At 40.8% G+C, this 17,449-nt stretch overlaps 1 protein-coding gene across 2 annotated transcripts in view; it reads left to right on the top strand.

The window, feature by feature from the left end:
- The window catches only part of GCK (glucokinase), a 106,244-nt gene that overhangs the window by 56,762 nt on the left and 32,033 nt on the right, over positions 1-17,449 (top strand). The window contains exon 1 of one of the 2 annotated variants that reach the window (XM_073653763.1): positions 10,916-11,217. The exons of the other annotated variant lie outside the window; for it this stretch is intronic. Within the exon in view, the coding sequence (XP_073509864.1) occupies positions 11,194-11,217 (24 nt within the window). The 5' untranslated portion in view covers positions 10,916-11,193. Of the gene's footprint in view, positions 1-10,915; positions 11,218-17,449 lie in introns of those variants that run through there. 2 annotated transcript variants of the gene reach the window in all.

The following is a 17,449-nucleotide window of genomic DNA, read 5'->3' as shown; positions in this document are numbered from 1 at the left end:
CAGCCTGATGGAGGTCAGTATAGATGGACTAATAGAGAAAGTCCCACACACTGCTAGAAGGCCAAATATTTTTTCAGAGCTAGATGCAGACAAAAAATTATTTTTAATTTGCAACCTGATGGAGGTCAGTATAGATGGACTAATAGAGAAAGTCCCACACACTGCTAGAAAGCCAAATATTTTTTCAGAGCTAGATGCAGACAAAAAATTATTTTTAATTTGCAACCTGATGGAGGTCAGTATAGATGGACTAATAGAGAAAGTCCCACACACTGCTAGAAGGCCAAATATTTTTTCAGAGCTAGATGCAGATAAAAATTATTTTTAATTTGCAACCTGATGGAGGTCAGTATAGATGGACTAATAGAGAAAGTCCCACACACTGCTAGAAGGCCAAATATTTTTTCAGAGCTAGATGCAGAAAAAAATTATATTCAGTTTGCAACCTGATGGAGGTCAGTATAGATGGACTAATAGAACAAGTCCCACACACAGCTAGAAGCCCAAATATTTTTTCAGAGGTAGATGCAGATAAAAATTATTTTTAATTTGCAACCTGATGGAGGTCAGTATAGATGGACTAATAGAGAAAGTCCCACACACTGCTAGAAGGCTAAATATTTTTTCAGAGCTAGATGCAGACAAAAAAATATTTTGAATTTGCAGCGTGATGGAGGTCAGTATAGATGGACTAATAGAGAAAGTCCCACACACTGCTAGAAGCCCATTATTTTTTCAGAGGTAGATGCAGAAAAAAAATATATTCAGTTTGCAACCTGATGGAGGTCAGTATAGATGGACTAATAGAGAAAGTCACACACACTGCTAGAAGGCCAAATATTTTTTCAGAGCTAGATGCAGAATAAAATTATATTCAGTTTGCAACCTGATGGAGGTCAGTATAGATGGACTAATAGAACAAGTCCCACACACAGCTAGAAGCCCAAATATTTTTTCAGAGGTAGATGCAGAAAAAAATTATATTCAGTTTGCAACCTGATGGAGGTCTGTATAGATGGATTAATAGAACAAGTCCCACACACAGCTAGAAGCCCAAATATTTTTTCAGAGGTAGATGCAGAAAAAAATTATATTCAGTTTGCAACCTGATGGAGGTCTGTATAGATGGATTAATAGAACAAGTCCCACACACAGCTAGAAGCCCAATATTTTTTCAGAGGTAGATGCAGAAAAAAAATATATTCAGTTTGCAACCTGATGGAGGTCAGTATAGATGGACTAATAGATAAAGTCCCACACACTGCTAGAAGGCCAAATATTTTTTCAGACCTAGATGCAGACAAAAAATTATTTTTAATTTGCAACCTGATGGAGGTCAGTATAGATGGACTAATAGAGAAAGTCCCACACACTGCTAGAAGGCCAAATATTTTTTCAGAGCTAGATGCAGATATAAATTATTTTTAATTTGCAACCTGATGGAGGTCAGTATAGATGGACTAATAGAGAAAGTCCCACACACTGCTAGAAGGCCAAATATTTTTTCAGAGCTAGATGCAGAAAAAAATTATATTCAGTTTGCAACCTGATGGAGGTCAGTATAGATGGACTAATAGAACAAGTCCCACACACAGCTAGAAGCCCAATATTTTTTCAGAGGTAGATGCAGAAAAAAAATATATTCAGTTTGCAACCTGATGGAGGTCAGTATAGATGGACTAATAGAACAAGTCCCACACACAGCTAGAAGCCCAAATATTTTTTCAGAGGTAGATGCAGATAAAAATTATTTTTAATTTGCAACCTGATGGAGGTCAGTATAGATGGACTAATAGAGAAAGTCCCACACACTGCTAGAAGGCCAAATATTTTTTCAGAGCTAGATGCAGACAAAACATTATTTTGAATTTGCAGCGTGATGGAGGTCAGTATTGATGGACTAATAGAGAAAGTCCAACACACTGCTAGAAGCCCAATATTTTTTCAGAGGTAGATGCAGAAAAAAAATATATTCAGTTTGCAACCTGATGGAGGTCAGTATAGATGGACTAATAGAGAAAGTCCCACACACTGCTAGAAGGCCAAATATTTTTTCAGAGCTAGATGCAGAAGAAAATTATATTCAGTTTGCAACCTGATGGAGGTCAGTATAGATGGATTAATAGAACAAGTCCCACACACAGCTAGAAGCCCAAATATTTTTTCAGAGGTAGATGCAGAAAAAAATTATATTCAGTTTGCAACCTGATGGAGGTCTGTATAGATGGATTAATAGAACAAGTCCCACACACAGCTAGAAGCCCAAATATTTTTTCAGAGGTAGATGCAGAAAAAAATTATATTCAGTTTGCAACCTGATGGAGGTCTGTATAGATGGATTAATAGAACAAGTCCCACACACAGCTAGAAGCCCAAATATTTTTTCAGAGGTAGATGCAGAAAAAAATTATATTCAGTTTGCAACCTGATGGAGGTCTGTATAGATGGATTAATAGAACAAGTTCCACACACAGCTAGAAGCCCAATATTTATTCAGAGGTAGATGCAGAAAAAAAATATATTCAGTTTGCAACCTGATGGAGGTCAGTATAGATGGACTAATAGAGAAAGTCCCACACACTGCTAGAAGGCCAAATATTTTTTCAGAGCTAGATGCAGACAAAAAAATATTTTTAATTTGCAACCTGATGGAGGTCAGTATAGATGGACTAATAGAGAAAGTCCCACACACTGCTAGAAGGCCAAATATTTTTTCAGAGCTAGATGCAGATATAAATTATTTTTAATTTGCAACCTGATGGAGGTCAGTATAGATGGACTAATAGAGAAAGTCCCACACACTGCTAGAAGGCCAAATATTTTTTCAGAGCTAGATGCAGAAAAAAATTATATTCAGTTTGCAACCTGATGGAGGTCAGTATAGATGGACTAATAGAACAAGTCCCACACACAGCTAGAAGCCCAAATATTTTTTCAGAGGTAGATGCAGAAAAAAATTATATTCAGTTTGCAACCTGATGGAGGTCTATATAGATGGATTAATAGAACAAGTCCCACACACAGCTAGAAGCCCAATATTTTTTCAGAGGTAGATGCAGAAAAAAAATATATTCAGTTTGCAACCTGATGGAGGTCAGTATAGATGGACTAATAGAGAAAGTCCCACACACTGCTAGAAGGCCAAATATTTTTTCAGAGCTAGATGCAGACAAAAAATTATTTTTAATTTGCAACCTGATGGAGGTCAGTATAGATGGACTAATAGAGAAAGTCCCACACACTGCTAGAAGGCCAAATATTTTTTCAGAGCTAGATGCAGATATAAATTATTTTTAATTTGCAACCTGATGGAGGTCAGTATAGATGGACTAATAGAGAAAGTCCCACACACTGCTAGAAGGCCAAATACTTTATCAGAGCTAGATGCAGATATAAATTATTTTTAATTTGCAACCTGATGGAGGTCAGTATAGATGGACTAATAGAGAAAGTCCCACACACTGCTAGAAGGCCAAATATTTTTTCAGAGCTAGATGCAGAAAAAAATTATATTCAGTTTGCAACCTGATGGAGGTCAGTATAGATGGACTAATAGAACAAGTCCCACACACAGCTAGAAGCCCAAATATTTTTTCAGAGGTAGATGCAGAAAAAAATTATATTCAGTTTGCAACCTGATGGAGGTCTGTATAGATGGATTAATAGAACAAGTCCCACACACAGCTAGAAGCCCAATATTTTTTCAGAGGTAGATGCAGAAAAAAAATATATTCAGTTTGCAACCTGATGGAGGTCAGTATAGATGGACTAATAGAGAAAGTCCCACACACTGCTAGAAGGCCAAATATTTTTTCAGAGCTAGATGCAGATATAAATTATTTTTAATTTGCAACCTGATGGAGATCAGTATAGATGGACTAATAGAGAAAGTCCCACACACTGCTAGAAGGCCAAATATTTTTTCAGAGCTAGATGCAGAAAAAAATTATATTCAGTTTGCAACCTGATGGAGGTCAGTATAGATGGACTAATAGAACAAGTCCCACACACACCTAGAAGGCCAAATATTTTTTCAGAGGTAGATGCAGATAAAAATTATTTTTAATTTGCAGCCTGATGGAGGTCAGTATAGATGGACTAATAGAGAAAGTCCCACACACTGCTAGAAGGCCAAATATTTTTTCAGAGCTAGATGCAGACAAAAAATTATTTTTAATTTGCAACCTGATGGAGGTCAGTATAGATGGACTAATAGAGAAAGTCCCACACACTGCTAGAAGGCCAAATATTTTTTCAGAGCTAGATGCAGACAAAAAATTATTTTTAATTTGCAACCTGATGGAGGTCAGTATAGATGGACTAATAGAGAAAGTCCCACACACTGCTAGAAGGCCAAATATTTTTTCAGAGCTAGATGCAGAAAAAAATTATATTCAGTTTGCAACCTGATGGAGGTCAGTATAGATGGACTAATAGAACAAGTCCCACACACAGCTAGAAGCCCAAATATTTTTTCAGAGGTAGATGCAGATAAAAATTATTTTTAATTTGCAACCTGATGGAGGTCAGTATAGATGGACTAATAGAGAAAGTCCCACACACTGCTAGAAGGCTAAATATTTTTTCAGAGCTAGATGCAGACAAAAAAATATTTTGAATTTGCAGCGTGATGGAGGTCAGTATAGATGGACTAATAGAGAAAGTCCCACACACTGCTAGAAGCCCATTATTTTTTCAGAGGTAGATGCAGAAAAAAAATATATTCAGTTTGCAACCTGATGGAGGTCAGTATAGATGGACTAATAGAGAAAGTCACACACACTGCTAGAAGGCCAAATATTTTTTCAGAGCTAGATGCAGAAGAAAATTATATTCAGTTTGCAACCTGATGGAGGTCAGTATAGATGGACTAATAGAACAAGTCCCACACACAGCTAGAAGCCCAAATATTTTTTCAGAGGTAGATGCAGAAAAAAATTATATTCAGTTTGCAACCTGATGGAGGTCTGTATAGATGGATTAATAGAACAAGTCCCACACACAGCTAGAAGCCCAAATATTTTTTCAGAGGTAGATGCAGAAAAAAATTATATTCAGTTTGCAACCTGATGGAGGTCTGTATAGATGGATTAATAGAACAAGTCCCACACACAGCTAGAAGCCCAATATTTTTTCAGAGGTAGATGCAGAAAAAATATATATTCAGTTTGCAACCTGATGGAGGTCAGTATAGATGGACTAATAGAGAAAGTCCCACACACTGCTAGAAGGCCAAATATTTTTTCAGAGCTAGATGCAGACAAAAAATTATTTTTACTTTGCAACCTGATGGAGGTCAGTATAGATGGACTAATAGAGAAAGTCCCACACACTGCTAGAAGGCCAAATATTTTTTCAGAGCTAGATGCAGATATAAATTATTTTTAATTTGCAACCTGATGGAGGTTAGTATAGATGGACTAATAGAGAAAGTCCCACACACTGCTAGAAGGCCAAATATTTTTTCAGAGCTAGATGCAGATATAAATTATTTTTAATTTGCAATCTGATGGAGGTCAGTATAGATGGACTAATAGAACAATTCCCACACACAGCTAGAAGGCCAAATATTTTTTCAGAGGTAGATGCAGATAAAAATTATTTTTAATTTGCAGCCTGATGGAGGTCAGTATAGATGGACTAATAGAGAAAGTCCCACACACTGCTAGAAGGCCAAATATTTTTTCAGAGCTAGATGCAGACAAAAAATTATTTTGAATTTGCAACCTGATGGAGGTCAGTATAGATGGACTAATAGAGAAAGTCCCACACACTGCTAGAAGGCCAAATATTTTTTCAGAGCTAGATGCAGACAAAAAATTATTTTTAATTTGCAGCGTGATGGAGGTCAGTATAGATGGACTAATAGAGAAAGTCCCACACACTGCTAGAAGCCCAATATTTTTTCAGAGGTAGATGCAGAAAAAAAATATATTCAGTTTGCAACCTGATGGAGGTCAGTATAGATGGACTAATAGAGAAAGTCCCACACACTGCTAGAAGGCCAAATATTTTTTCAGAGCTAGATGCAGAAGAAAATTATATTCAGTTTGCAACCTGATGGAGGTCAGTATAGATGGACTAATAGAACAAGTCCCACACACAGCTAGAAGCCCAAATATTTTTTCAGAGGTAGATGCAGAAAAAAATTATATTCAGTTTGCAACCTGATGGAGGTCTGTATAGATGGATTAATAGAACAAGTCCCACACACAGCTAGAAGCCCAAATATTTTTTCAGAGGTAGATGCAGAAAAAAATTATATTCAGTTTGCAACCTGATGGAGGTCTGTATAGATGGATTAATAGAACAAGTCCCACACACAGCTAGAAGCCCAATATTTTTTCAGAGGTAGATGCAGAAAAAAAATATATTCAGTTTGCAACCTGATGGAGGTCAGTATAGATGGACTAATAGAGAAAGTCCCACACACTGCTAGAAGGCCAAATATTTTTTCAGAGCTAGATGCAGACAAAAAATTATTTTTAATTTGCAACCTGATGGAGGTCAGTATAGATGGACTAATAGAGAAAGTCCCACACACTGCTAGAAGGCCAAATATTTTTTCAGAGCTAGATGCAGATATAAATTATTTTTAATTTGCAACCTGATGGAGGTCAGTATAGATGGACTAATAGAGAAAGTCCCACACACTGCTAGAAGGCCAAATATTTTTTCAGAGGTAGATGCAGAAAAAAAATATATTCAGTTTGCAACCTGATGGAGGTCAGTATAGATGGACTAATAGAGAAAGTCCCACACACTGCTAGAAGGCCAAATATTTTTTCAGAGCTGGATGCAGAAGAAAATTATATTCAGTTTGCAACCTGATGGAGGTCAGTATAGATGGACTAATAGAACAAGTCTCACACACAGCTAGAAGCCCAAATATTTTTTCAGAGGTAGATGCAGAAAAAAATTATATTCAGTTTGCAACCTGATGGAGGTCTGTATAGATGGATTAATAGAACAAGTCCCACACACAGCTAGAAGCCCAAATATTTTTTCAGAGGTAGATGCAGAAAAAAATTATATTCAGTTTGCAACCTGATGGAGGTCTGTATAGATGGATTAATAGAACAAGTCCCACACACAGCTAGAAGCCCAATATTTTTTCAGAGGTAGATGCAGAAAAAAAATATATTCAGTTTGCAACCTGATGGAGGTCAGTATAGATAGACTAATAGAGAAAGTCCCACACACTGCTAGAAGGCCAAATATTTTTTCAGAGCTAGATGCAGACAAAAAATTATTTTTAATTTGCAACCTGATGGAGGTCAGTATAGATGGACTAATAGAGAAAGTCCCACACACTGCTAGAAGGCCAAATATTTTTTCAGAGCTAGATGCAGATATAAATTATTTTTAATTTGCAACCTGATGGAGGTTAGTATAGATGGACTAATAGAGAAAGTCCCACACACTGCTAGAAGGCCAAATATTTTTTCAGAGCTAGATGCAGATATAAATTATTTTTAATTTGCAATCTGATGGAGGTCAGTATAGATGGACTAATAGAACAAGTCCCACACACAGCTAGAAGGCCAAATATTTTTTCAGAGGTAGATGCAGATAAAAATTATTTTTAATTTGCAGCCTGATGGAGGTCAGTATAGATGGACTAATAGAGAAAGTCCCACACACTGCTAGAAGGCCAAATATTTTTTCAGAGCTAGATGCAGACAAAAAAATATTTTGAATTTGCAACCTGATGGAGGTCAGTATAGATGGACTAATATAGAAAGTCCCACACACTGCTAGAAGGCCAAATATTTTTTCAGAGCTAGATGCAGACAAAAAATTATTTTTAATTTGCAACCTGATGGAGGTCAGTATAGATGGACTAATAGAGAAAGTCCCACACACTGCTAGAAGGCCAAATATTTTTTCAGAGCTAGATGCAGAAAAAAATTATATTCAGTTTGCAACCTGATGGAGGTCAGTATAGATGGACTAATAGAACAAGTCCCACACACTGCTAGAAGGCCAAATATTTTTTCAGAGCTAGATGCAGACAAAAAATTATATTCAGTTTGCAACCTGATGGAGGTCAGTATAGATGGACTAATAGAACAAGTCCCACACACTGCTAGAAGCCCAAATATTTTTTCAGAGCTAGATGCAGAAAAAAATTATATTCAATTTGCAACCTGATGGAGGTCAGTATAGATGGACTAATAGAACAAGTCCCACACACTGCTAGAAGCCCAAATATTTTTTCAGAGGTAGATGCAGATAAAAAATATTTTTAATTTGCAGCCTGATGGAGGTCAGTATAGATGGACTAATAGAGAAAGTCCCACACACTGCTAGAAGGCCAAATATTTTTTCAGAGCTAGATGCAGACAAAAAATTATTTTGAATTTGTAACCTGATGGAGGTCAGTATAGATGGACTAATAGAGAAAGTCCCACACACTGCTAGAAGGCCAAATATTTTTTCAGAGCTAGATGCAGACAAAAAATTATTTTTAATTTGCAACCTGATGGAGGTCAGTATAGATGGACTAATAGAGAAAGTCCCACACACTGCTAGAAGGCCAAATATTTTTTCAGAGCTAGATGCTGATAAAAATTATTTTTAATTGGCAACCTGATGGAGGTCAGTATAGATGGACTAATAGAGAAAGTCCCACACACTGCTAGAAGGCCAAATATTTTTTCAGAGCTAGATGCAGAAAAAAATATATTCAGTTTGCAACCTGATGGAGGTCAGTATAGCTGGACTAATAGAACAAGTCCCACACACAGCTAGAAGCCCAAATATTTTTTCAGAGGTAGATGCAGATAAAAATTATTTTTAATTTGCAACCTGATGGAGGTCAGTATAGATGGACTAATAGAGAAAGTCCCACACACAGCTAGAAGGCCAAATATTTTTTCAGAGCTAGATGCAGACAAAAAATTATTTTGAATTTGCAGCGTGATGGAGGTCAGTATAGATGGACTAATAGAACAAGTCCCACACACTGCTAGAAGGCCAAATATTTTTTCAGAGCTACATGCAGAAAAAAATTATATTCAGTTTGCAACCTGATGGAGGTCAGTATAGATGAACTAATAGAACAAGTCCCACACACTGCTAGAAGCCCAAATATTTTTTCAGAGCTAGATGCAGAAAAAAATTGTATTCAATTTGCAACCTGATGGAGGTCAGTATAGATGGACTAATAGAATGATGCTATGCCCAAAAGATTTTACTTCACTAGGTGCAGTAAAAAAATTGGTATTCTATACACAGGTGGTATATCTTGCAACACAGATAGGCTACTCCACTGACTAACACACTCTGCAATAGGCCAAAAAGGATTAGCTTTGCTAGATTCAGCCAAATGCTGTGAAAAAAACTTGCACAGCACTGGCACAGACCTGCCTGGCAAAAACTGATAGGAACTGATGTAACCTAGTCCTGAAAAGGACTGCAATTACAATTAGTCTTTACTCCCACAATCTATCTATTTAAGAACACAGACCTGCCTGATAAAAGTCGTAGGAAATGCTGTAACCTAGTCCTTAAAAGGACTGCAATCACAACTATTCCCTACTCCCAAGCTATCTGTAGATTTGTGCGAAAATTGGCTTGAAATTAACAAGGTATAGCGCACACAGCAACAGCGGTGCCGTCTAACACGCAGCTGCAGCAGTGAGAAAATGGTGGCGACGGGGAAAATGGCTTGGTCTTATAGGGCAAGGACATGTGACATACACTGCCAATGACACATGCCCTTGCTTGTGTGAAAAAAAGCACTTCGCTCCGTGTGTGCGCTGCTGATAGGCTGACAGATTGCACCTCCCCACTGTAAATGCGGGAAAGAGAAAAAAAAATGGAGATCTTCATTATTCCTGCAGAGATCCATCCCCTGCCCCTCCCCCCACCCCGCTGTACACTCAAACTGCGTATTAACATTAATTTTCATCATTACTGAGAAAAAATCCAGTTATGATTTTGGTGCACGAACAGTTATCGAACATAACCTCGAACAGCCGAATTTTTCTCAAATCGTTCGTGTTCGCCGAACGGTTCGAACACCGCCCAAAACAGCTCGAATTTGAGATTGGCGAACAGTTCGAGTCGAACAACGCTCATCTCTAGTTATTAGTCGCTAATTGCACAGGGAGCTGCCAGCAGAGGATTTTGATGATTTGCCCAAGTGCATTCAGTGCGGCAGAACATTCCTCAGACAACCATTAATAACCTCACTGATAGCAGCCAAGGCTGGAAGTGCAGGGGTTTCTGCATGTGACGTTCATACTCCATACTGAATAAATCGAGGTGTTTTGAAAAATTTGTTTCTATTTTTTCATCATTTGCATATCAGTAACATGTCTATCCATCCTGTGATTTCCATAACTCCACAACTTTTCTTTCTCGATTTTGCAATTTCACTGTTGAGGAGTGTAACTGCCAGGAAACATGACATTGCCGTTACCTCCTGCAGGAAATGAAAGTTTTTATAGGAAGAGTGTCGGAATATTTAATTGTTATCAGGATTTCCTTCAGTTCCTTTGCATTTCAGCATTCCGATAGGTTATCCATAGAATAACCAGTGGCCGATGTCTATAGTAGTTTTATGTAACCATACCTATCATCATACCTATAGTGAGACCTGGTCAACATAAATGTACATATGTATATGGGCTGGACTGTATACTCAGCAGATCTCAGAGAGAAGGACACATCTACTATTAACTGAGAGCGTTACTGATTAACTCCTGCACTAACTCTCACTTCAGATGCCACTGGAGGACCTACAAGAAGGCTTCTAGCATCTCCCCATAGTAATAGTCTTCTCTATTTATTGGGCGCTTTGTGACTTATCTTGGTCCATGCTGTCTGCATGTGACAACCCTTTCCCATTCTCCTCCCTTCCCTCTTCAGTCCTAAGTTACATCATACATCAAACCCTTTATCAAGTTAAACTGTAAGCTGGCCCTAACTCTTGGCAAATAGTAGTAGACAAGCAGTACATGGTAGAGAAAGTCCAGTAAGAGACAGGTCGGCGCAGACTATGGATATCAAATGGATAAAATATGGAGAATACATACTGGGATAGTATAAAAGGCATATAGGAGCAAAATACCCATATATACATAATCAGGAACAGACGCCCGGGGATGTCAAACGTGTGACAGGCACACACATATCCGTATCCTGGTGTACCTCTACATGTCGTGAGCTCTCCTGCATGGAAGCATGGATCAGTCTGTGCATCCCGATGTAAGTCTACGGGGAAGAATGGGTGAGGGTGCTGGGAACTTGGTGAAGAAATTGATTACTAAAGTGATTTTTATGATCCACTAACTTCCACTTGAGTTACCTATTTGACAAGGAGAACCGAATGTATGATGGTTTTTGAAAAGTTCTTAGTACCATTGGTTGTATGGTGTTGTGTCCATATTCTCATGGTAAGCTGCGTCCATTTGAACAGATATTGTGTAAAAAGAGTCAGAGCTAATTTTGCACAATGATTGATCTTTGCTAGATATACAGATATCGCACAACACGCTGCCTCCTTGGAGGTTACAGCTAAGTCTAAGATAGGCGTCGTTCACAAAGATGTATAAATTCACAGATAGCCAACCTGACTGTCCTTGGAGAACTCTGTGCACTCATTGCGGAAGGGTTCACAGGCTATGTATCAAATGAATGTCACTCACTAGTCCTAGTTGTGATTTTTTTTTTTTTTACAATGATCATTGTTTTTTGTGGAAAATCCACATGGTACTGACTGAAAGTACGTTCATCTGAATGTAGCCATTATGTGTGTTTTACTGGGACAGCCTCGACCGAAAATTATAAACCTAACTGGGTCCCTCTGGAGCTCCATGAGCTAAACCTAGCACTGGGTCCCTCTGGAGCTCCATGAGCTAAACCTAGCACTGGGTCCCTCTGGCGCTCCATGAGCTAAACCTAGCACTGGGTTTCTCTGGAGCTCCATGAGCTAACCATAGCACTGGGTCCCTCTGGAGCTCCATGAGCTAACCATAGCACTGGGTCCCTCTGGAGCTCCATGAGCTAAACCTAGCAATGGGTCCCTCTGGAGCTCCATGAGCTAAACCTAGCATTGGGTCCCTCTGGAGCTCCATGAGCTAAACCTAGCACTGGGTCCCTCTGGCGCTCCATGAGCTAAACCTAGCACTGGGTCCCTCTGGAGCTCCATGAGCTAAACCTAGCAATGGGTCCCTCTGGAGCTCCATGAGCTAAACCTAGCAATGGGTCCCTCTGGAGCTCCATGAGCTAAACCTAGCACCTAGCTAAACCTAGCACTGTCTTCTCTACAAAATTGATGAATCTAGTGTAAAGAAAATCAAGTTAATTGGTCAGTGAGCTAATCATGAGCAAGTAGTTTCGTACACGGACAGCTTAGGCTAAGGCTACGTTCAGATGATTGGGTTTTTGATTAATGGATGGAATCAATTAGCTGTTGTTGGAAGTCATCATACATACAGATTTTGGGAATCAGCATGCAGAAAGGTTATTTCAGTCAACTGCATGGGCACCACATATATTGGGACCAAAAATAAGCTTGGGCTAGCGAGCTGTGCTCAAAGTCTGGAAAATTTTACCCAGTCAATAAGGGAGCTCAGCGGTGGCTTTTTGGGCTGTGTTGCCAACCATCTAAAAATTCCAGGGCCGACCATAAAAGTAAGGCACTTTTTTGCCCTGTCCGTAAAAAAAAATTAAGGCGTCTGTTATTTTTTTGAAGCTGAAGAAACTTGCACAGATTATTTTGACTGTAATTATCATCATTTTACAGTTTACAGTGATAGTAACTAATGGTACGTGACTCAGCTTTCCCATCCTGACTTCCATGCAGACTTCTCTATACCTCTCTGCTCCTATTTACTAATGGTATGTTCTCCAAGTTACACCAGCTACTCCCCACTTTCATTTATGACCATGTTTACTTAGCCTTTGACTATCCAGCATCTGTTTCAGCCTTAATCAGCTGATCAAGATGAGCACAGACCACTGCCCTCTGGTTCACTGCCCTCTGGTTGAATGCATGCTGTAACACATATATTGTGAACTAGGAGTCTGTTAGACTTTAGTCTGTGTCCATCACCATAAGTGTGGCCATTGCTGAAGTGTGAGTAAATATGAATTAATCCTGAATTGAACCTGAAGGGAACTGAAGGTAACTGGATACTAAGTCACAGTAAACAATGTTTGTCTTTGCTTTCACTCTCGCCCCCTTAATCCTTCACCTTTTCCAACCACCCCTAATCCCTACACCTAGTAATGAACTCTTCATCTCTTCCTCCATTCTCCCCACCCATCTCACCTCCTCCTCAGAGCTATTCCTCAACATACAATCCTTTGTCTCCAAACATAGACAGCCACCTCATGCCCTCTCCTGCTCCCACCTACTAACGCTTTCTCTGCTCCTCCTCGCTGCCGGCGACATCTCTCCACATCCCGGCCCTCCTCACCACATCCCTACAATCACTTCCACCTCCTACCCACGATCTATCCCAAACTCTCGTAACCCTCCTAACCTTATACCCATCCGCCCAGCCCCCGCTTTCCCAGTCCCTCTAACAGGAGCTCTATGGGACGCTCGCTCTGTCTGCAACAAACTTTCCTACATGAAACCTGGCTCAGCCCCTCTGACACGGCCTCTCCTGCTGCACTTTCGTACGGCGGATTCCACCTCTCCCATACCCCTGCCCCACTGGCAAGCATGGTGGAGGAATAGGTTTCCTCCTCTCAGATAACTGCTCCTTCACCCATATCCCACTGCTGCCCTCCATTAGTCTCCCCTCTTTTGAAGTGCACTGCGTGCACATCTACTCCCCCTCCAACCGGCTGTCATTTACCGCCCCCCAGGATCAACCACCACTTTCTTTGACCACTTCACCACTTGGCTACTTTATTTCCTCTCCCTTGACATCCCCACTATCCTCATGGGCGACTTTAACATCCCCATTGACATTTCCCTCTCAGCTGCCTCTAAGCTTCTATCCCTCACTTCCTCCTTCGGTCTTACTCAGTGGTCTTCCACACCCACCCACAAAGACGGCCACACACTGGACCTCATCTTCATCCGCCTCTGTTCCCTATCTAACCTCTCTAACTCACCTCTCCCTCTCTCTGACCACAACCTACTTACATTCTCTACCCTCTCCTCTCCAGGGCAACAATCCCCACTCCACAAACCTGCACACCCTCGCAGAAATCTCAAACACCTTGACCTACACTCACTCTCTGAATCCCTTCTCCCTCTTACAAACATTAGCTCCTTTCATGATGCAGATGTTGCTGCCACTTTATACAACAGCTGCAGCTCTCGATTCGGTCGCCCCCCTCACACATACCAAAACTCGCACAATCAACAGACAACCCTGGCACACCAGCCTAACTAAAGAACTGCGACGGGCCTCCAGGGTTGCTGAGCGTAGATGGAAAAGGTCCCACTCCAATGAGCACTTCATCGCATTCAAACAGTCCCTCACTACCTTCAAGTCCACACTCACTGCAGCAAAACAAACATACTTCGCATCTCTCATATCCTCCTTGTCTCACAACCCCAAACAACTATTCAACACCTTCAATTCTCTCCTCCGTCCCCCAGTGCCTCCTACCTCTTCTCTTATTTCAGCTGAAGACTTTGCCTCATTCTTCAAGCAGAAGATTGACACCATCAGACAAAGCTTTTGCCTAAAGTCCCCACAGCCCCTCCCCACACCTACTCAACCCTCCTCCTCCAAAACCACATTCTCCACCATTACGGAAGATCAACTTTCCTCTTTACTCTCCAAATCACACCTCACCACCTGTAAACTTGACCCAATCCCGTCCCACCTCATCCCAAACCTTACCACTATCTTCATCCCAGCCCTAGCCCACCTCTTCAACCTGTCACTAACAACTGGTGTCATCTTTCCGCCATCTCATTCAACCCCCCCAACTGACCTATCTATCAATGTCAATGGCTGTCCACTCTCCCCAGTCCCTCAAGCTCGCTGCCTTGGGCTAACCCTGGACTTTGAACTCTCCTTCAAACCACATATCCAAGCCTTTTCCACTTCCTTCCGACTCCAACTCAAAAATATCTCCCGAATCCGCACATTCCTCAACCATGAATCTGCAAAAACACTAGTGCACGCCCTCATCATCTCCCACCTTGACTACTGCAACATCCTGCTCTGTGGCCTCCCTTCCAACACTCTCGCACCCCTCCAATCTATCCTAAACTCTGCTGCCCGACTAATCCATCTGTCCCCCCGGTATTCACCGGCCTCTCCTCTCTGTCAATCTCTTCACTGGCTCCCCATTGCTCAGAGACTCCAGTTCAAAACCCTAACCATGGCATACAAAGCCATCCACAACCTGTCTCCTCCATATATCTCTGACCTAGTCTCCCGTTACATACCTGCACGCAACCTCCGATCCTCACAAGATCTCCTTCTCTACTCCCCTCTTATCTCCTCCTCCCACAATCGCATACAAGATTTCTCCCATGCTTCCCCCCTACTCTGGAACTCTCTACCCCAACACATCCGACTCTCGTCGACCGTGGAAACCTTCAAAAGGAGCCTGAAGACCCACCTCTTCTGACAAGCCTACAACCTGCAGTAACCACCGCTCCACCATACCGCTGCACGACCAGCTCTACCCTCACCTACTGTATCCTCACCCATCCCTTGTAGATTGTGAGCCCTCGCGGGCAGGGTCCTCTCTCCTCCTGTAACAGTCGGTGTCGCATTGTGTTCAAGATTATTGTAATTGTTTTTGTTATGTATACCCCTTTTCACATGTAAAGCGCCATGGAATAAATGGCGCTGTAATAATAAATAATAATAATAATAGTCTAAAAATTCCAGGGCAGACCATAAAAGTAAGGCACTTTTTTGCCCTGTCCGTAAAAAAAATTAAGGCGTCTGTTATTTTTTTGAAGCTGAAGAAACTTACACAGATTATTTTGACTGTAATTATCATCATTTTACAGTTTACAGTGATTGTAACTAATTTCTTCATATCAAAAATATGGGTTGTAGACATTGATCACTTATAATCATAATGATTTATTATGGTTTTCCAATGCGTCCGTAAAAAATATTCTCTGTTCGTGATTTTTTGATAAGCTGTCTAGAAAAAAATAAAAACTCAAGTTGGCAACCCTGCTTTTGGGTGACGTTGGCAATTACTGTACCTCCAATGATGAGGAGCTTCAAACATAAAGTAACTCACTATCACTAGTCCCAGCTGAATATATATGCATCATGTCATGATATTGCAGTAGGATTTCCAGGGACAAAGGGCTCCTACCCTGTCCCTCAAGCCAGGAAGACCCTAGACTAGCCCATCCGCCAGATTACCCCTGATGGTGGAGATGCCGGGATCTCATACCAAGCTATGCTCCTACATACACGCTTATCTGTTTCTTCCCCCACCAAGGGAGGTATGGAGCAGAAGTGTATGGAATAACAAAAACCTGACAGACAGGGATAAAAGAAAACCACAAACATACAAATACATGCCCAAAATGACTGAGTGAGAAACAAGGGAGGAGTAGGTGGGACAAAACCAAATGGGAAGAGGATAAGGATAAACACACACAAACCAAATCCATGCAGAAATCTCCTGAAAACAACTCCAACCCCTTGCTCCTAAGGGTAAGTGCCCACGATGCAGAAATGCTGCAGAGTGTTTCTGCATCTCCCTGGCAGAAAAAACGCATGCAGATTTTACATGCGTTTTTCCTGCCAGGTAGAAGCGTTTGTGAAGCGTGTTTACATGCAATTTCGCATGCGGGTTGTCAAGCGCTTTTCCAAGCGATTTTAGCATCACTTGAAAAAGTGCTTGACAACTTGGTCACACTATATAAATCCATGCAACCGGCATGGATTTATGTTGTGTGACCAAGTTATGATGCTGCAAATGCAGCATCAATAGTAATAAAAAGAATAAAAATGTTGAAAAATGAAAAACAAATATTATACTCACCTTGCGATGGCCCCCGGTCTCCTTCTCCGGTGCACCCGGTGTCTTCGGCGGCTCCTGGTTGTGTAAAAGGACCTTCCTTGACGTCATTTAGTCATGTGACAGGTCAGCAGTCGCGTGGCCTGTCACATGACTAAATGACGTCATGGAAGGTCCTTTTACCACTGCGAGCAGCCGAAGAGCCAGCAGCAACGCTGGGAGCAGACAAGGGGCCATCAAAAGGTAAGTATATGTTTATTTTTTATTTTAATTCTTTTTTAACTACAGGTACTATGGTACCTGGGTCTGGAGGAGAGTCTCCTCTTCTCCAGACCCGGGTACCATCCGCACATTAATTTCATAAGATCCGCATGACTACATGTAGTCATGCAGATCTTATGCAATCCAATGCAAGTCAATGGCGGCGATTTCTCAGCGAAATCGCACTAAAATTGGTCTTGCTGTGGTTTTTACCGCAATGCGAATTCGCAGCGGAAATTTCCGCATGATGTGCACAGCACAT

Source organism: Phyllobates terribilis, unplaced genomic scaffold (assembly GCF_046119375.1).
Source record: "Phyllobates terribilis strain yellow unplaced genomic scaffold, ASM4611937v1 Scaffold_11__3_contigs__length_659146591, whole genome shotgun sequence".
NCBI classification, from domain to species: Eukaryota; Metazoa; Chordata; class Amphibia; order Anura; family Dendrobatidae; genus Phyllobates; species Phyllobates terribilis.
The sequence above is the reverse complement of the archived record's forward strand: the minus strand, read 5'-3'. Positions and strand labels throughout refer to the sequence as shown.